Source organism: Arvicanthis niloticus, chromosome 16, assembly GCF_011762505.2.
Source record: "Arvicanthis niloticus isolate mArvNil1 chromosome 16, mArvNil1.pat.X, whole genome shotgun sequence".
NCBI lineage: Eukaryota > Metazoa > Chordata > Mammalia > Rodentia > Muridae > Arvicanthis > Arvicanthis niloticus.
The window spans coordinates 31,702,342-31,722,003 of record NC_047673.1 but is presented as its reverse complement, the minus strand read 5'-3'; the positions used below and the strand labels follow the sequence as shown (position 1 = coordinate 31,722,003).

The 19,662-nt window shown below is 41.9% G+C and overlaps 1 protein-coding gene across 7 annotated transcripts in view; it reads left to right on the top strand.

The window, feature by feature from the left end:
- Positions 1–19,662, top strand: part of Mtus1 (microtubule associated scaffold protein 1) — a 141,994-nt gene that overhangs the window by 96,759 nt on the left and 25,573 nt on the right. For 5 of the 7 annotated variants that reach the window (XM_076914049.1, XM_034520024.2, XM_034520023.2 and 2 more), the window contains one exon: positions 12,829–13,043. In XM_076914049.1, the coding sequence (XP_076770164.1) occupies positions 12,829–13,043 (215 nt within the window). Of the gene's footprint in view, positions 1–12,828; positions 13,044–18,582; positions 18,842–19,662 lie in introns of those variants that run through there. The other 2 variants (XM_034520027.2, XM_076914050.1) reach the window with 2 other exon arrangements.

Below are 19,662 nucleotides of genomic sequence, written 5' to 3'. Positions count from 1 at the left end.
CCTCTGGCCCCATTGATGGTAGTTACTTACCAAGAGCATTAAAGAATCACCACAATTAAAATAACATAGATTATGGCCAGGTGTTGTGGTATGTGCCTTTAATCCTAAGCACTCAGCAGACAGAAGCAGGTAGGAAGTTCAAAGTCACCTTGTCGGTATAGCAAGGTCCAGAATACGCAGAGAAACAGACAAAACACCCCCAACAATATGTATTGGGACACTTTGTGTTAGCTTTAAAGATGTCTTAGAGCTAGCAGTGTGTGCAGAGCTAAGCATCGTGTCAAACATCTGTAATCTTAGCACTTGGGAGGCTGAGGCAGAGTAGAGAGATAAAGGTCGGTTGTGCTGTACCAAGATCTTATCTCTCTCCCACCCCAAATAAGAACAGTGTGTGCACATTGCTTGCTATCGTAGGTAAAAAGGCAGCAGTTGGGGTTTTTGATGCCCTTTTCTGCATTCCCCTTAGCTGTACTAAAATAATTATTTTAGAAGGACTTTTTTCTTTGATTTTTGTAGCTCTGGGGAAAGTGACCTCCTGGTCACTCCCTCCCACAATCCTTTCCCCATCCTCCCTTTCCTTCTCTGAGTGAGTGAGGATCCCCCCCAGGTGTTTATTCCCCAGCCTGGCACTTTGAGTCTCTGCAAGGCTAGCCACTTCCTCTCCCATTGAGGCTAGACAGGGCAGTCCAGGTAGAAGAACATATTCCAAGTACAGGCAACAGCTTTGACCAAGGCAACTGTTACAGAAAAAGGTTTTGTTGGGATTATGGCTGCAGGGGATTAGAGTCTGCAGTGGCTGAGCGTTTGAAGTGGTGGCAGGAGGCTGAAGCAACAGAGAAGAGTTCTTTCCACAGGTGGGAAGCAGAGAGCGCAAGTCTTCTGAAACTTCTAAGCCCACCCCTACACACAGCCAACTAGGGACTAAGTAGTCTAAAGCCAAGACTGATGGCAAATATCTCACTCAAACTGTCATGGGGTTGAGAGATTTGCCCTTTCCCCCATGACCTCTGTAACCTGGTTCTAGGTGCCTCCCATCCCAAGGGCTAATATTCTGAGAATGGCATTCTCTTTTCCTTTATTTTTTACGTACATACGTATTCCTAATGTCGAATATTTTACCTGGCTGTTTGAGTTTCGGTTTCTGCTACAGAAAAATTTACTATACTTCATCATAATAATGAGGTTTGTTGGTTTTTTTTTTTTTTGAGGGGGGGTGTTTTTGTTTGGTTTAACAACTTTGATACATTTTGGAGACCTGGCTACCTCTCAGTTGTGTTATGTCCACAAGTGTCTACACAGAAGTATCCTTCTAAGATAAATACAATGGCAACATATGATCCAAGCACTGGAGGTGCCATTTGTGGCTACACAGTGCCCACCCACAGAGCTTCTTAGAGACAGATGTGACGTTTGAGTTGGCTATGCTCAGGATGTAAAAAATCACAGGAGACATGGTATTTGCAAGTTTTAAATCTTAATTACTTTAGAGGAGTAACTACAAGAAGGCCCTGGCAAGCTGCTACAGCTTGTTTGGGAGATCAGTTCCTAGTGGTGACAGGACATTTCCTTCCATGTGTTTAATTTGAAAGAACACATTGTTGGTGCATGTTGTCATTGGCAAAAATTAAAAGACACCACTGGTGTAAGCAGGCTTTATGTTATTGAGCAGTGTTTTAGGTCTCTAGTAAGATGGACAAGTTGAAAGGATTGAGACAAAAAGAACCCAAAAGGCCTATTAAAAAAAAAACAAACAAACAAACAAAAAAAAAAAACCTACTGTTAAGATAGAGATGTAAACCGGGCAGTGGTGATGCACACCTTTAATCCCAGCACTTGGGAGGCAGAGGCAGGTGGATCTCTGAGTTCGAGGCCAGCCTGGTCTACATAGCAAATTCTAGGATAGTTAAAGCTATGTACAGAGATACTGTCTCTAAACCAACAGAAACAACAATGCCAACAAATAAGATTGAGATATATCTCGGTTGGTTGCCTGACAACCTAGGATACATGGAGCACGCTGGATTCAGTCCCCAGCACAATATAAACGGTGCAAGGTGCCACATGCCTGCCATCCTAGAGTTTTGGAAGTAGAGGCAGGAGGATTAAAAACTCCAACTCATGGTTGAACACACAGAGAGCTTTATGTTTAAGCTAATATTTGTTGACATAATGATGATTTTTTTTAATAAGGTTGTATAGATTACCACCACAGTTAAGTTGACAGAACTAGAATGTGTGTGTCCAGACTCTTGTGTGTTGCAGGCAGTCTTTAGGCTTGATTGCACCTCGAGAAAATTAGAAGGCCGGTGACTAATCTGAGGAGCAGGTGAGTTTAGGATGGGCTATTCTTGGAGACTCGGGAGCAGAGTGTGAGCGAAGGTTCTAACACCTTCCTCATGTGGCTGCTCCAAACTCCTCCTCACCCCCTGCCTTGCCCTCATTGTGCCTGTCAATCTGATAGCTCCCAACTGGAAGCCTGTGCTGCACCAGGGCCTCTTACTCTAACTGGCTATGTGGGCCTCCTGTTCTGTCCTGTTCCTCTCCTGCTTGTTCTCACAGTCTTGGGCCCTAGATTTGGTGCCACTGGGCCTCCCTCCCAACCTCTCTGCCTCGGTGTTGCCCCTTTAGGTCTTCCTTCCTTTCCCAGGGCCCGCTCACCATTGTTCTGTCTCCTACAAGATAAAAGCTTGCACAGTGCACACGCCCTTGTTCCTGCTTATGTTCCCAACGGCTTCATTTTACTCTGGGATAGATGGTTGTGTTGAGAGACAGGCTTTGTGTTTTCTGGCTCAGTCTTCAGTTCCTGGTTACCTCCTTTACTTATCTGTCTGCCACACGGGCAAATTCAGTCAAGACTCTGCCCTTATGCCTAGGAAATTCTCTGCCTACACTCCCACTGTGTACATGACTCCAGTATCTGATTATAATACCATTTCATATTCCTAAGACTGGTGACATACTTCTGTCTGCTGTGCAAGTTTCTTCTAAAAAAAAAAAAAAAAACCAATCATTTCCGTTGATTCTCATCTTAATACTTCAGTTTAATGGAGTGTTGCCCGACCAACATCCATCCCATCATCCAACGCAAAGGAGACACCGACTGCGAAAGCAAGTACATGGTGCTGTTAGAACTTTCAGATGTGGGATTGATAATACTGCAGAAGATGGGACTCGTCTGGCTGTCTAGGCTGGTGGAGGTTCAGGTTGTCTTTCTGTATCACAGAGCAATGCTATCCTCTGAGACAATCCCTGCTGAGCCCCCAGTGTCTCTCTCCTTGGCTTTCCCTGCTATGGTAGATTGTAATGAAGTAGTCATATGTAGTGAGTAGGCCAATATGTGTAGGAAAATAGATGCATCCATAGGTTGTCTTTATGCTTCATGGAACATAAGACACTCTCACCGGCCTTTTCTCCAATGAGGTTTTAATAACTAGGGAAACAAGCCAATATAAATGGATGGCTTGTTTTGCCAGAAGGTGGCTTTTTCCTAAGCTGTTCTATGTCATGGTTGGGCTTTAAGTCAGAGGTGGGTGGGACAATGGTTAAACGTCTCTCTAAAGATATTTAGTAATGAGATGGGCACCCATCTAATAGAGACTTACTTTTTGTAAGATACTAAATTAACCCATTGAACTAGTTATTTAGCTATTTTTCAGGTGATCAGATGATTATTATTATTATTATTATTATTATTATTATTATTATTATTTTGCATTTTTCCTTTCATTGACAATAGATATTTTTTCTTCTGATTATAGTCTTTTCCCAACTCCCCTCCCCTCAGGATCCACTCCCTTTTTGTCTCTCATTAGAAAACAACAGGCTCCTAAGAGATAACAAACAAAATTGACAAAATAAAATATAGTATGAAGGGAAAACTATCATAACAAGGTTGGACATGACAATCCAACAGGAGAAAAAGAGTCACAAGAGCAGGGACAAGAGTCAGAGATCCGCTTGTTCTTACAGTGAGGAATCCCAGGAAAATCCTAAGCTAACAGCTCTAATCTAAATGCTGAGAACCTGCTGTAGACTCTTGTCGCCTCAGTCTCTGTGAGCGGCTTTGTGCCTTGCTTAGTTGATTTAGACAGCCTTATTCCCCTGTTTTCCAGCCCCTCTGGCTCTTACACTCTTTCTGGCTCCTCTTCTTCCAGGTTCCCTGAGTTCTGAGGGAAGGGATTTGATGCAGGTTATCTCATCACATAATGCCTGACTGTGGGTCTCTGCATTCTTTCCACCTCCTGCCAGAGGAAGCTTCTCCAATGATGACTGGATAAATCACTGATCTATGAGTATAGAAGATGATCATTAGGGATCATTTTATTGATCCTTTTTTATTTTAAGACCAGTCATGTTTGATTTTACCGTAGGTTTCTGGACCATCTACTCTTTGGTCCCCTTCCTTGAGTAATCTTCAAATCAAATCAGATATTGGTTGCTTACTCCCCAAAGTTCTGTGGCACCATTGCCCTAGCATATATTGCAGGCAGAACGGATGTTAAGTCAAAGGTTGGAGTCCATGTTTATCTTTCAGTAGTCTGCAGAGTTACCTTTCTGCTCCTAAGACACTAGGATGTAGGATCCGTGTAAGCACTAGCTTTACATCTCCATGTTCAATGACTTGTGTGGGTTTTGTCCTTGGTAATGGGGCCCCACCTTTGGTATCTGGAAATCTATGCACCTCCCAACCTCCACTTCCATGCCTCTGCCCTTTACCTAGCCTGATTCTACAGATTGAAGCTTGGTTATCATCTACTTAATGTCTAATATCCACTTATAAGCAAGTTCATACCGTATTTATCTTTGTGGGTCCGGATGATCTCTAGGTGATTTTTCTCTGGTTTATTAGCCTGCAAATTCTATGATGTCATTTTTAATAGCTGAGTAATTCTTCATTGTGCAAATGTACCACATTTTCTTTATCTATTCTTCTTTTGAGGGGCATCTAGGTTGTTTCAGTTTATGGCTATTATAAGTAAAGCCACTGTGAGCATAGTTGAGCAAGTGTCCTTGTAGTAGGATGGAGTGTCCTTTGAGCATATGCCCAACAGTGGGATAACTGGGTCCTGAACCCAGTAGATCAATTCCCAACTTTCTGAGAAACTATCATATTGATTTCTGAAGTGTCTGTATAAGTTTGCACTTTAACCAGCAACGGAGGAGTGTTCCCTTTGCCCCACATCCTCGCCAGCAGCAGCTGTCACTTGTGTTATTGTGACAGATGTAAGATGGAACCTCGTAGTTTTGATTTGCATTTCCCTGAGGTCTGAGGATGTTGAACATTTCTTTGTTTCTCAGCCACTTGAGTTTCCTCTATTGAGAATGCTCTGTTTAGATTATAACCCATATTTTAATTGAATTATTTGATTTTTTGAATATCTAGTTTCTGAACTTCTTTATATTTTGGATATTAGTCCTTTATCAGAAGTATAGTTAGTGAAAATCTTTTCTCATGCTGTAAGCTTACAGAAATGAGTTTTATGTGGTCCCATTCATTGTTCATCTTAGTGCCTGTGCTATTGGTGTTTGGTTCAGGAAGTTGTCTCCTATGCCAATGAATTCACGTGCCAGTTTCTCTTCTAGCAGGTTCAGTGTATCTGGTTTTAAATTGAGGTCTTTGATCCACTTGGACTTGAGTTTTATACACTGTAATCAGTATGGATCTATTTACATGTATTACATAGATTATACATTCGGACATCCAGTTAGACTAGCACCATTTGTTAAAGGTGCTGTCTTTTTTTTTCCAGTGTGTATTTCTGGCTTTATCAAATATCAGGAGTTGATATGGGTGTTGAATCAATGTCTGGATCTTAAGTTCAGTTCCATTGATCAATGTGTCCGTTTTTATGCCAACACCATGAGGGTTTTATTACTAATGCTCTGTAGTATAGCTTGAAGTCAGGGATGGTGAGTCCTCCAACAGTTGTTTTATTGTTCGGGGTTGTTTTAGCTATCCTGGATGTTTGTTTGTGTTTTTTGTTATTCCATATGAAGTGGAGAATTGTGCTGTCAAGACCTACAAAGAACTGTGTTGGAATTTTGATTTCTTTGAATGTATAGATTGCTTTTGGTAAGATGGCCATTTTTACTATGTTAATCCTACGAGTCCATGATTATGGGAGACCTTTTCATCTACTGATCTCTTCTTCAGCTACTTTAAAGGCTTGAAGTTTTTATTATACCCATCTTTCACTTGGCTTAGAGTTAGCCCGAGGGATTTTATATACTATTTGAGGCTATTGTGAAAGGTGTTGTTTCCCTGATTTTTTTCTACGTTCATTTGTCATTTGTACATATTTTTTGTATGCAGCCACTTTGCTGCAAGTGTGTCTCAGCTGAGTTCCCTTGTGGGATTTTTAGGTCCACTTATGTATACTATCAAATCATCTGCAAAGAAAAATATTTTGACTCCTTCCTTTCCAATTTGTATCCTCTCAGTCTCCTTCAGTTGTCTTATTGCTCTAGCTAAAACTTCAAATACTATATTGAATAGATATGGAGAGATATGGAGAGAGTGAAGAACCTTGTCCTGTTCCTAATGTAGTGGAATTGTGAGCAGATATTTTTGGGTAAAACTTTTTGGAGGCCTGCAAGGTGGCTCAGCAGGTATAAGCACCTGCCACCAAGCCTGAAGACCTGGGTTTAATTCCAGGATTTATATCTCGTTCAAATTTGTGCAGAAACAGTTTTGTTTTCTGGTTTGTGCTTTACCATACTGGACCAGAAGTGGCTGTGGTACTTACTTTGTTGAGAATTTATTTTTATTTTTTAATTTTTTTGTTCCTTTATTCTTATAGTTCAAAATTTTTAAACACAATCTTTGTTCAAATTTAGATTACATTTTTGCATTTCAATGGCACACCTTTAGCACTGACATATAACTATTTCTTATCTTAATAGGAAAGTGAGTTTGGCAACTGAATGTACAGTGGTGTCTTTAGGAAAAATTAATCAGTGAATGTTGAACTGATAGATTTATGTACTAAATAAGCACCAAGCACAGATGACAACACTAATATAATACTTATATAACTAAATATGCAGAAATGAAAATGTAAGAAGTACTTTCCTAAATATGTATTGCCAATCCTGAGCTTAATTGAGTTACCATTGTAAGTACATTATTTTATCAATGTCTTCATATTGCAAATACCCTGGCTAGACAAGAAATCAAATAAGCCAGGCAAGAAATAGTTTTAATAATTCACAAAGTTCATAATATAATGTTTCTCAACTCAGATAACTATTCAGTTCTTTTTTTAATAAATTTTATTTAATCTTTTTTTACAGTCCAGATTTTATCCCCATCCTGATCCATCCTCTGACTGTTCCACATCCCATACCTCCTCTCCCCACCCCCACCCCCCATCTCGTCTCCATGAAGATGTCTCCACACCCACCCACCCCCCCATCCCACCGTACCTTCTCACACCCTTGGGCCTCCAGTCTCTTGAGGGTTAGATGCATCTTCTCTGACTGAGTCCAGACCCAGCAGTCCTCTGCTGTATATGTTTTGGGGGTGTCATATCAGCTGGTGTATGCTGTCTGGTTGGTGATGCAGTGTCTGAGAGATCTCTGGGGTCCAGGTTACTTGAGACTGCTGTTCCTCCTACAGGGTCACTCTCTTCCTCAGCTTCTTCTAGCTCTTCCCTAATTCAACCACAGGGGTCAGCAGCTTCTGTCTATTGGTCGGGTGTAAATATCTGCATCTGACTCCAATTTGGGCCTGTCACTGGACCTGCTTTTCCTCAGGCTCTTCTCCATTTTTGTCCCTGCAGTTCTTTCAGACGGAAACACTTATGGGTCAGAGTTTTTGCCTGTGGGATGGCAACCCCCTCCCTCACTTGATGCCCTGTCTTTCTGCTAGAGGTGGGCTCTAGAAGTTCCCTCTTCCCACTGTAGGGCATTTCATTTAAAGTCCCTCCCTTTGAGTTTAATGTCTCAGACTAAATGGATTCATTGAAGTCAGGTCTTGTTCTGTTAATAGATTACATAGATATGATAAACAAAAAAGTTTATCTTTTTAAATACAGCCACATTATCAAAACAGTAACATCCTATCCTGATAAACATGTAAGGACACGTAAGGAGAGATAGCCAAAGTTTGCTTCTTATTGTGCTAAATTTGTCATATTATGATAATCTCACGTAAATAGCCAATCCCACAGGGCTCAGGGGAAACCCTTGGCTTTTCTTGTTACAAAGTAACACATCTGTATGAGCCTGGGGCTTTGAGCATCACTATTCTCTCTGATCTTCAGGAATGGGGACAGGGAAGGACCTGTGAACTGGGTCATCAGCTGATGTCCTAAGGGAGTACAGTATGTGGAGCGAGGATTGAGGTCACCGTGTGCTTGTCCAGCCCCAGACACAGGGCACCCGGAACAATGAAAAGTGTGTACTCTGAGAAAATATGTCGGCGCTGTTTCCTCCTTGGTTGTAAATCTTGTTCAAGCCCTTAACAAAACCCGTGTTTAAACTTTAAACTCTTGTCTAGATTGGTCTGGGAAAGACTCTGAGTAGCTTGTATTTTCTTGCTGGCTAAGTGTTGAGTAAAGATATATGTGCTTCAAATTAATTTTAATGATTTTGAAAATTAATTTGTTTTGTATTAAAATTTGTATAGGTAATAATAGTTAACCCTATCATATTAAATGATAAAAAATGGGTGCTGGGGAGATGGCTCTGTGGGAGAGCATTCCTATGCAGGTATGAAAACTGCATTTTGAACCTTCAGCTCTGAACATTAGGATTTGGCGTGCGTGCCTGTACCCCGACATTAGTGGGGCTGTAGGCAGAGGCAGATCCCAAGAGCTCCCCAAGGCAAATAAATCCCAAGCCCAGCCAACCTAGCTGAACTGGCAAGCATAAAGGTCAGTGAGAAATACTGTCTCAAGGAAATGAAGTAGAAAAAAAAAGACCCTGGGTGTTCTCCTCTGGCCTCCATAGGCCTATGCAAGGCACAAGCACATGTATACACATATCCACACACAGCACTTACACGGGTGCATCTTTTAAAGATCGAAACATAAAGGTGATTTGAGCTGTCTTATTATGTGGTTTCTAGTCCTTAGAAGCCAAGAAGGTGAACGCTGGTAGTAGGTTTTACAGGTACTCTTCATGACGTATTTGTAAGTTCCCAGGAATATTAAGGAGCATTTTCCTCTAGAATGTTAACATAAAAGATTGGCCTCAGGCTGGAGATGTATCTTCGTGGTGGAGTGCCGAGTATGCATGAGGGCCGAGTCTGATCCCCCACACTGTGGGGGGAGGGGGTGCAGGTGAGAACTACCCCTCAAACTAACAGGCATCCGTTAGTTTCAAAAGTCTGGTAAGTCGCTACATACATTCTGTTTCTGTGTATGTCATAGTTTACATTGCTTGTCAGTCCAGTTTCCAGATTGTGTGGGGATAGTAGACTGTCAGTGGCCTGTATTCTAAATGAGGCTGTCCAGAGAAGCACTTACACCTGAGAGAAGTCTTTTCACCCGCACTAGCCTTACCTTCCCTACAAAGGTACCGGAAGGATCAGGAAAAGGGGTAGCCTGGGTGACATGTGCCCTTAGTCATGGCTGCTCTGGAGGCTACAGCAGGGAACCAGAAATTTGTAGCTAGCCTGGGCTATAGAGAGATTGAATCTCAAAGAAGAGAGGAAACGAGGAAATTCTCTGAACTGTAAACACTGCCATTGTTCTTACCTGTTGTGTGGCAAATATAATTTCTTAGAACATTATACTGGCTAATTTTATGTCAACTTGACACGGGCTGGAGTCATCTGAGACAAGGAAGCCTCAACTGAGGAAATGCCTCCATAAGATCAGGCTGTAGGGCATTTTCTTAATTAATTCTTAATTAGTGGGAGAGCCCAGCCCATTGTGGGCGGTGCCATCCCTAGGCTTATAGCATCCTAGATGCTACAAGAAAGCAAGCTGAGGAAGCCAAAGGCAGTAAGCAGCTCCCCATGATGTTCAGGCTTCTGCCCTATTTCAGTTCCTGTCCTGACTTCCCTCAGTGATAAACGGTTACAGCGTCTAAGTTGAAATAAACCCTTTCCTCCCCAAGTTGCTTTGGCCAGGCTGTTTCATCACAGGAATAGAAACTCTAAAAGGCAACTGTTAAGGAATTGATATATGGAAAATGTAGATATGCTGTTAAATATTTATGTTTTTGTCATTAATATAGTGAGCGATTCATAATTTATTTTTCTGGACAACTTTGTTATGGCAATATCAAGCTGAATATGCTCTGCATCTAGAGAAGTGGCAGTTAGTGGCAAGCAACCTGAAAACTCCATCCTATAGCGATATTTTCCTGGTCTCTGAGTACTATAAGACACAATGGGAATCTTAGTCAATTTAAAAGTGAGGGTTCTTAAATCTTAGGAACTGTGGAACTGTTTCACCACCTAAAGCAGCCACAGGAAAACAAGGGCACTTTTTATCAAAGACTTAAAATATTGTTTTGAATGTAACTTATATTTAAATATTATTTTTAGTGTAAGCAAGGGCCATTGGCTATTGGAACGCAATCCAGATGTCTCTTTCCTGTCTTCCAAACTCTCTTGGATGGTAGTTTGTGGGTCCTTGAAAACGGGGAGGAAAACCTTGCTGCTTAAAAAGTTCTGTCAAATTTGTCAGTGCAGAATGCAGATGGCGCCATGGGGACTACTTGTCACAATAAGGAAACATTCATTTTACTGTTTTTTTTTTGTTTGTTTGTTTGTTTGTTTGTTTTTTTGTTTTTTAGTTTCATGTGCCTTTTTTTTCCATATTTATATTTGTTTTGGTTGCTGGGCCTGTTTATTTTCAGACACTAAACACTATGCTTCCTGTCTTATCCAGAGCAACTTGACGTTTGGAATGCTTCCAAAACTGAAAGGAAAGATTTTTCATTTAAAATGAGTTATTCCCAGAACACAGCATGGGAAGTGAACAATCTCTCCAAACTTAGATGAATCTGGAAGAGAAGCATGTGTGTTTGAGAACATTTCACATTCATTTTTACTACTTGGGGAACAAAGTTTGCACTTAATGTAAAATGAAGCAACGTATTCAGGCACACAGTGCTTTTTACAGTGACCTTGGCGGAGCAAAAAAAAAAAAAAAAAAAATATATATATATATATATATATATATATATATATATATATATATATAATCTGCTGGTTCGTTAGATTCAGAGTGATATCTGCAGTGTAGACTGTGGCAGTGACCAGAAAGACAGCAAGGAAGGCATCTGTGGAAAGTGCACAGGAGGCCATGAGGGGAAGGCAGAAGGGGCTCCTGGGGAAGTGGGAAGATTTTAGGGTGGGGGAGGAGGATCAGCAAGCAACTGTGAAGAACTTATTACAATTTAAACAAATCGTCTATGAAATACTATAATGAAGCCTATTACTTAGCATACTAACAAACAAACAAAAACAACAAATTTACTCATTTATTTGGAGGCAGAGTCTCAGTGTGCAGCCTCAGTTGGCCTACAAAACCTCTGTAGACCAGGCTGTCTTGGAACTCACAGAGATCCACCTGCCTCTGCCCCCAAGTGCTGGGATTATTAAAAGTGTGTGCCACCACTGCCCAGGAGGAAATTTTTAAAAAGGAAAATGTGGGTGGATGGAAAGAAAAGCATTTCGAGTTCACTAATCTGAATTTTTCCTCGGTACTTATCCTATGATTGATTTCTTCTTTTTTTTTTTTTAAATCTCTGCATTTTGATCATGCCCTTTCACTTTCTGTTTGAAAGCGCACAGGGATTTAAACCGCGTCCTGGATTTAAATGCACTACCATCTACTTTCAGCATTTGCTACTTCTCCAAAATGCAAAACCATTTGAATAGTATGTCTTAGTTCCACCTGCTATAAAATTGTCTTGTACTTTGTTCAGCCTGTGTCATAAATACGATGCCACTCTTCTTTCTTTCATCTCCCAGTATAATTTACTGCACCACTGTGATACAAGATTCACATTCATTCTCTCTCTCTTTCCCTCCGCCACCACACACACACACACACACACACACACACCCCGCAGACACAGAAAAAAAAAGGTTACAAGCCAATTTCTCTGAACGTAGATACAGGAATCCCCAATGAAATACTGGCCAACTGAATTCAAGATCAAAACCATCATTCATTCTGATCAAGTTTTCACCCCAGAGATTTAGGGATGGTTCAGTATACAAGAATCAATAAATGTAATTCACCTCACAAATGAACTCAAAGACAAGAGATTGCAGGATTACCCCAATAGACACAGGAAAAGGCATTTGACTTTCAGATTTCTTTGTAAATTTAACTTGAAGAGTAAAAAACAGTGAAGTAGAATTGGAGGGATGGCTCATCAGGTAAAATTGCTTGCCACGTAAGCCTCGTGACCTGAGTTTGATTCTGGAATCCATAGTAAAAGGAAACCAGCCCTAGGCAGTAGTTCTCTGATGTCACAGGACTGCAGTGATGTTTGAGAACCTGTACTCCCATCATGAACACAGACAATAGTGATGAATTAAAAATAAAGGCCACAAAAATCACTATTTTGCCCCCCCCCCAGTGTTTTATTGTGTTTTAGTGTTGCTAACTTTATTTGGTTCATGTGCATAACTCCACATGTGTGTAACTTCACACTGAGACCTAAAGCCATTGGCTGTGAATTCTACCCGCCCTGATCCCTGATTAACTCCAGCCCGCCTCCATGTGTACATCCCAACGGAAACATGGTTCAGATGCCCTCTGTGGCTGGCATAGTAGTAGGCTGGTTTTGAACCCATGCGGTGGTGATTATAAAAATCAACCTCACACATCTTTGTGCTTTCTCTCCTTCCTCTTGCAGTTGAGAAAGGCAGGCAGAAGAATCCCAGAAGCCTGTGCATCCAGACCCAGACAGCTCCAGATGTGCTGGCCTCTGAAAGAACGATTGAATTGGCTCAATACAAAACAAAATGTGAAAACCAAAGTGGATTTATCCTGCACCTCAAGCAGCTTCTTTCCTGTGGTAATACCAAGTTTGAAGCGCTAACAGTTGTGATCCAGCACCTCCTGTCTGAGGTAAGGATATTTATCAACCCTGAATGGTGGGGGATGCAGATGCTAGACTTGTCCTACAGATATGTTTAAGTTAGTGACTGAAAGACCTGGCTCTCCATCTCCTCTCTGTCTCTGTCTCTCTGTCTCTGTCTCTCTCTCTCTCTCTCTCTCTCTCTCTGTGTGTGTATGTGTGTGTTGATGGTCGAGACTGGAGAAGGATCTCATCAAGCATGTGCACATGCTGGCGCAAGCGCAGCGCCGTGCATGCAGAGGCTAGAGCAGACGGGTGGTCCTCTGGTGCTCTCCACCTTACTTTATGAGACATGGTTCTCCCTGAACCTTTAACTGGAAGTTTCAGCCAAGCTGGCTGCTGGTCAGGTGGATTCCCAGCATCCACCTGTCTTCATCTCCAAAGGCTGCAGTGACAGGCACTCACTATCATGCCTTTTTACAAGGACATTGAGGATTTGAACTCAGGTTCGCTTGCTTTGACAGCAAGCACTCCTAACTGCTGAGCCATCTCCTGAGCCTTCAAATATTTTCTTAATACCCGATTTCCCTTCCAGAGTCTCTTCACTGGAAAGATGGTAGCAAGAAGATAATTCCCCATTCTATTTTATAAAACTTCAGACTTACGATAGTATGAAAGTTTCATTCCACTTTTTTTTTCTTTTTTCTTTTCTTTTTTCTTTTTTTTTTCTTTTTTTTTTTTTTTATTTTTTATTTTTGTCTAAATCCTATACACTTTGCCACATAGTTAGTGCTTTAGAAAATGGAGTGGCTCTTCCTTAGAAGGTCATCCTGTTCCAACCCGGCGGCTGATCACTGGGTTCTGATAGCTCCTTCTCTCTGCAGTCCATCCCACTGCTAACAGTTGCACCTTAGCAGAACAGTCCGTCCTGTTGTCTGTCCTCTAGGGTTCTCCACTGTCCACAGATGATCTGATGTGGTCGGCAGGACTCTCAGAAGGACATTGAGCATCTATAAAATAATCAGTGTGAATTGAGGAAATAGGTGTCTAAGTTTCTAAAAACATGCTATTAAAACATTTGGAATAAAAAATATATGTTATTGGTATTTTATATTGATTATATTGTATGTATTTGAGCTGGGTTAAAAAAACTATTAAAATTAACTTTTTTTTAAAAAAAGATATGCTTGCAAGGAAATATTAAATTATGTATGTTTCTTAGGAATGATTCTGATTCATTAACTTGGACTTAACTTTATAATTTGACATTAGTGTCTTTTTAAATGGGACCCTCACTGCCAAAAGCGCAGCTGTGTAGTAGAGGTGTGACGGAACAGCAGGAGGGAGTTAACAGTTTTTAGTAACACCCAGCACTTAGAGTAAGGAATGTTTCGTCTTTTTGCTTACCCTAACGATGATGAATGAAAATTTACAAATAAAATCAAGCCACAGAGTTTGGCGACTCCAGACAGTGAGCAGCATCAGTCCTGGCCATGCTTTCCCAGGATGCCTGCCTGTTCAGACCTCCATAAGTAAGCATCTGTGCACCATGACCTGCACCCGATGTACACAGACTGATTCTACAGACAGTGAAGGTCCAGTGCTAGTTGAATAAAGTAGGCAGTCCTGCCTTCTCTGGTCCTCTGTGGACAAAGGAATGCACTTGAGAAGGAAGTAGGAATTTCCCATCCGATTCTCTTAGTCTCTCTAAGGACCTCTTTTGGAAAGAGTATCCTACAGAATATGCAAATATAGTGTTAATAACTTTTGGCCTAGTTGAAGTGGTTCCTAAACCAAATCCATAGAGTTCACCAGGTGCCCAGTTGAGGAATGAATAGATGTAGTACTTAATTAATATGGTCCTGGGTTTGGAATACTGAATGATATACGATATACCCTTAATGAGTTTCAGGATCATTTTCCATGGTTATTGGGATTCATTCCTGTTGGGTGAAGCAGAACATCCTGGCAGAAAGCAAGTGATGGAGCTAGTGGCTCATGCCGTCATAGACAAGAGGAAGAAGAGGAAGAGGAGAAGGAGAAGGAGGGGGAAGAAGGGACCAGGCACAAACTATACCCTTTAAAGCCCCACTTTAAGTACCTTACTTGTAATCAGGTTCTGCCTCCTAATAGCCCATTCAGCACTGACTTCTAACCCACTGATGAAGTGGGAAAGCATCCTCATGACCCATGTGTCTCTCAATAGGACCAGCATGCAGGGGTGTCAAGCCTTTGGTGCCTGAGTGTTTCTCTCCAAAGCACAACAGAATGGCTATGTAACCGTGACCTTAAATATCAAGGCCAGGAACCCCCCTCCTTACCAGCCTCCTGGGGCTTCCAGCTCTACCTTTTACCCACCCTCTGGACTCTAGGATTGTATATTTCTCTTTTGTTTTCTATATGATAACTCCTCACTCTGTGTTTGCTTCTGCCTTCTAAAACAATCGAATATTTTATTATTTTAGGTGTTTGCTATGTGTACATCTTTGCACCACTTATATGCAAGGCCCACAGAAGCCAGAAGAGGGTTCTAGAATTACAGGCAGTTGTAAGCTGCCCTTAGTTGCTGAGAATTGAACCCCGGGGTCTTCTGGAAGAGCAAGCCAGTGGTCTTAACCACTGGGTCATTTCTCCCGCCCCTGTTTTGGTTCTTTAAGATGGAAGTTCATTGAGAGCAGAGTCTGCCCCAGTTCTTGTAAAACCACCTCAAGAATTCTAGGATAAAATTCAGACAGTACCTGAGTGGACAAGCGAAGGGTGAGAGAGGAACTGCAGGCAAGTCTTACAAATGCATAGAGTCCCCACATTAGATGTTCTTCACTCCTTCTCTGTTTTATAATCCACCAGTGAATGTTTGCTAGTTGCCTAGTGTGTTACAAGGCACTGTTATGAAACAGCTGAAAGGGAATGACATGGACAGGCAAAGTTGAGCAATTAAAGTCCCCTTAACCACTACTTCTCTTGCACCATATTGAAACATTTGGACACCATTGGCAAGCATTGCTGTTAGTAACTCTAGGGTCCTCATCAAAGGGTCTCTAGGCATATTTCTTGGTAAGGTAAAACAAGCCCAGACAGGTTTTTTTCTTTTTCATATATAAAGTATAGGCTGGTACCTCCAAAAGAAAAAGGTTTTAAATGATGCTGATAGTCTACATCTCAGATTTAAAGGGGGGAAAGGTGTCTACAATGATCAAAGTACTGTGTGGATGATATGAGGCAATCAGACCTAGCCACGTCCGAACTGTCTGATGCAGCTCTTTCCTGTAAAATTTCCTGTGTTGCTGATGTCATTCAGTAGGCAGCAGAAGTCAGGCACACTGGTGGGATGACAGCCAGCCACCAAGTGCTTGCATCCCAGCGACCCTAATTAAATTACGGAGAATCCCATTTGTTTTTTTCCTTAGAGCACTTCATATATTTAATGCATGCGTATGAAATCGTCTTTGTGTGGATTCCCCACCTTCCTCCCCAGTCTCATTGTGTGTGTGTGGGGGGGGAGGTGGCTGCACATAATAGTGCAAAGATAATCAAATAAAACTCTTCTCTGGATTATAAATGGTTTATCATCTATGACAGAGATACTAACCTTAGCAGCTGAAAAAAAAAATCTGTCTCTAACTGCCAGAATGTATTTTATCATCTGGGAGTAAGTAATAAGTACATTTAAAGGACAAGCAACCCAGACAGTCATGCAGAAACTAACAGTATGTCTGTCAGAGTCTGGGCTCCATGTCTGCATTTTTGAGTAGATCATATTAAAGCTCTGGGTTTCCCATAGTCCTGCCCTGCTTCGCCTCAGATGATGTCATCTGCTTTGATTGAGGACCAAAGAATTGGTCCTGGACATTGCCCTCCCCTCTAAGCACCAGGCTCCTTGAAGGCAGGAGCTATGTCTTAATTTTCTTACATATCATTATAGTATATGATATAGAATGTGCTTATCTTATCTGAGTAATGACTCGTAATTCAGAAAGATAAATGTCCCTTCTGGGAATTTGGGGGAGGGGATGTTGTCTCCGATTCCCGGATTTCCAGAAAGTGCATAAAATGAGTCAGTTTAAGAAAGCCAGTCATCCAAAGAAGGTAGCACGGAGAAAATCCTGGAGGAGGGATAGCTTTCGACTTGAATAGATCTCAGGATGCTGAACAGGAGCGGGACAATTCTAGCCCTCGGGAGCACACACAGGCAACCACCCGCTCATGCTTGCCACACACGTGTATGTTGTGGTCGCTGGAAGAACTCAGCCTCGTGTACAGGTACTACCCGAGCTCCACCTTCAGTCCCATTGTTTGTGATATACTCAATAGAGGCTCCTTTGAGAAGGGAGTTTAGACACAAAAAATTATCATCTAATAGCAGCCCTCTCGGGTGTAAAGAAATCCCTTCTATGGTTGAGTACTGGGCTCTAAAGAACCAGGCCTAGAGCAAAGGTGACAGTAAGAGCAAAAGCCATTGTGAAGGAAGGAGTGAGCTGGCTCCCCCCCCCCACCCCGCCCCCACTTCCAGGCGCAGTTGAGACTGACCTTGATGTCCTCTTGCTGTATGGGGCTGCAGAAGGGTGAGGATGGTTAAGGGAAGTGAGTGAGGACAGATACCTACACTCTCACTGAAATCTGTTGCCTCCCCCCCCCCAAGTCCACTAATAAGCAAACGGCCACCCCTTGTATATTGACGGAAGTAGGCGTGGCTTTTCCAGAGTCCTTTGAAGATAAGCATCTGTAGCGTCAGTGTTTGCCATCTTCCTTTCAGTTTTCATGTGTAAGTGATAAGATTTTCTTGCCTTCCACTGCCCCCCACCCTTTTGTTTGCAACTTGGCTGCTGTGGGAAAGGGGACTCTGAAGCCTGGTCACAGTGTCAGACTTACTGCGCATGTCTAACAGAGCTGTCCTCCGTCTTTCTCTCACTTCTGTGACAAATCTGCCCAAAGCATTTGAATAAAATTAAGGCTTGATATGACAGTATTAGAATAGTCAGGCTGTCGTAGCACATGCTTGTAATCCAAGAATTTAGGGGCGGGGCAAAGGAAAGCAAGTATGAAACCCATAAGAAGGGGAGAAAAGGCAAGAACATTATATCTGTGGGTTATTATTTTATTGTCCTCAAACTTTAGTTTTTGCATTACAAAAGCAATTGTTTATTTTTGAAATTTGGAATTCCTGACTGGTGATTTTAAATATACGTGATCTCCAATACCCATGTCAGCACTTCCAGTTTGTTTTTTATTTTAAGTCAATGAACTATACTCTACTGCAATGTCATTTAAAATTCTAAATCACAACAGGGCTCTCTGATTGCCCTTCACCTAGTTCATCATGCCTTTAGCATATGGGTTCTGAAGAACAAGTTTCCCTTTTCTATTAGTACGTGCAATAATCTGATGACCTCAATTAGAGAGGGGAGTAAAAAGGCTCACGCATCTAAAAATAGCTCCATTATCCACGCAGAGAGGGTCCCGGTTTCTGTTTCCTCTGCCCCAGTTGATATTAAGTAAGTGGCAATCGATCAGGGTAATGTCTGGCTCTCATTTCTCATAAATGAAGGGCTGTGGCTTTAAGTAGTCATTCGCTGCTTGTGCCAGAGACAGAAGCTGCAGGATCAGCTTCAGAGAGGAGAGAGAGGAGTCTGAGGCAGTAACCTGCGGGACAGGAGGGAAGGCCACCAGGGCCAATGGCGCTCCTCCCTGTGGAGGTCTGAATGTAGGCAGACTCAGATGGGTGGGAGGCGTGGCCACCTGTGCACTTCTTGGACAGTGCAGGGGGTGGGGGAGTTGGAGAGACCGGAGCTGGAAAATGGGCTGCCCCAGCAGCAAAATGTGCCTCTCTCCTCCCTGTGCAGCAACAAGGGTAATTAGTATTTGTTTACAGTGCTTTTCTAGAAGGGTGTCAGGGTCGCCGCCGGCAGACCCTGTCTGGAACCAGGGGAAAGTGCTCTGAATGAGAAGCAACTCTAGACTGCAGAGGCCAGTCTCACACGGGTCTCTGCCATACTGTGATCCAGATGCTGGAGCCCCACATCTAAGGTGATCTCGGGAAGGACACTTACTGAGAGCTTGGAAATTCTCTCACTTCCTAGTTGTCACCCTGGCGCCAGGGACTCTCTGTCTTGAGGAACTGTGTCTGATGGTTGTGTTTGTATAAGTATGTGTGGATGTGTGCCTGCTACAGACTTGGAGGTAACGTGAAAATTATTCCTTACCGCAAGACTGATATTTGTTAGTCTTTAAACACCTAAACTCCCTCCTGATTTCCTTTACTTCACTTCTTTCAAATATATTTAAGATTGTCGTTGCTTCATGATGTGATAATCCTTGGAAAGTGCTGTGTAGCTGGGTAAAATCAACTGGATTTTATCTTTAAAAGATTAAAAAAAATTTTTTTTTTGGTCTTAGCTTAAAAGCAAACTTTTTTTTTTCTTGTTTAGAATATAGGATTGGCCTTGTTACAAAACTTTTTTATTTGCGGACATGGGACAAAGTCCATATAAATGCCTATGTTTAGAACATTAAATATTTATCTTGAACTGATTAGGCCTTTATTGCCCTTGGAGGGGAGAGTGCATTACATCTTAAGTACAGTATGCATTAGCGTAAAGAGTCTATGGCTGCAGTAAATAAAAGGCTCAAAGCAAATATTTTTAAATAGTCATTTTGTTCCTCAAGTTTCCA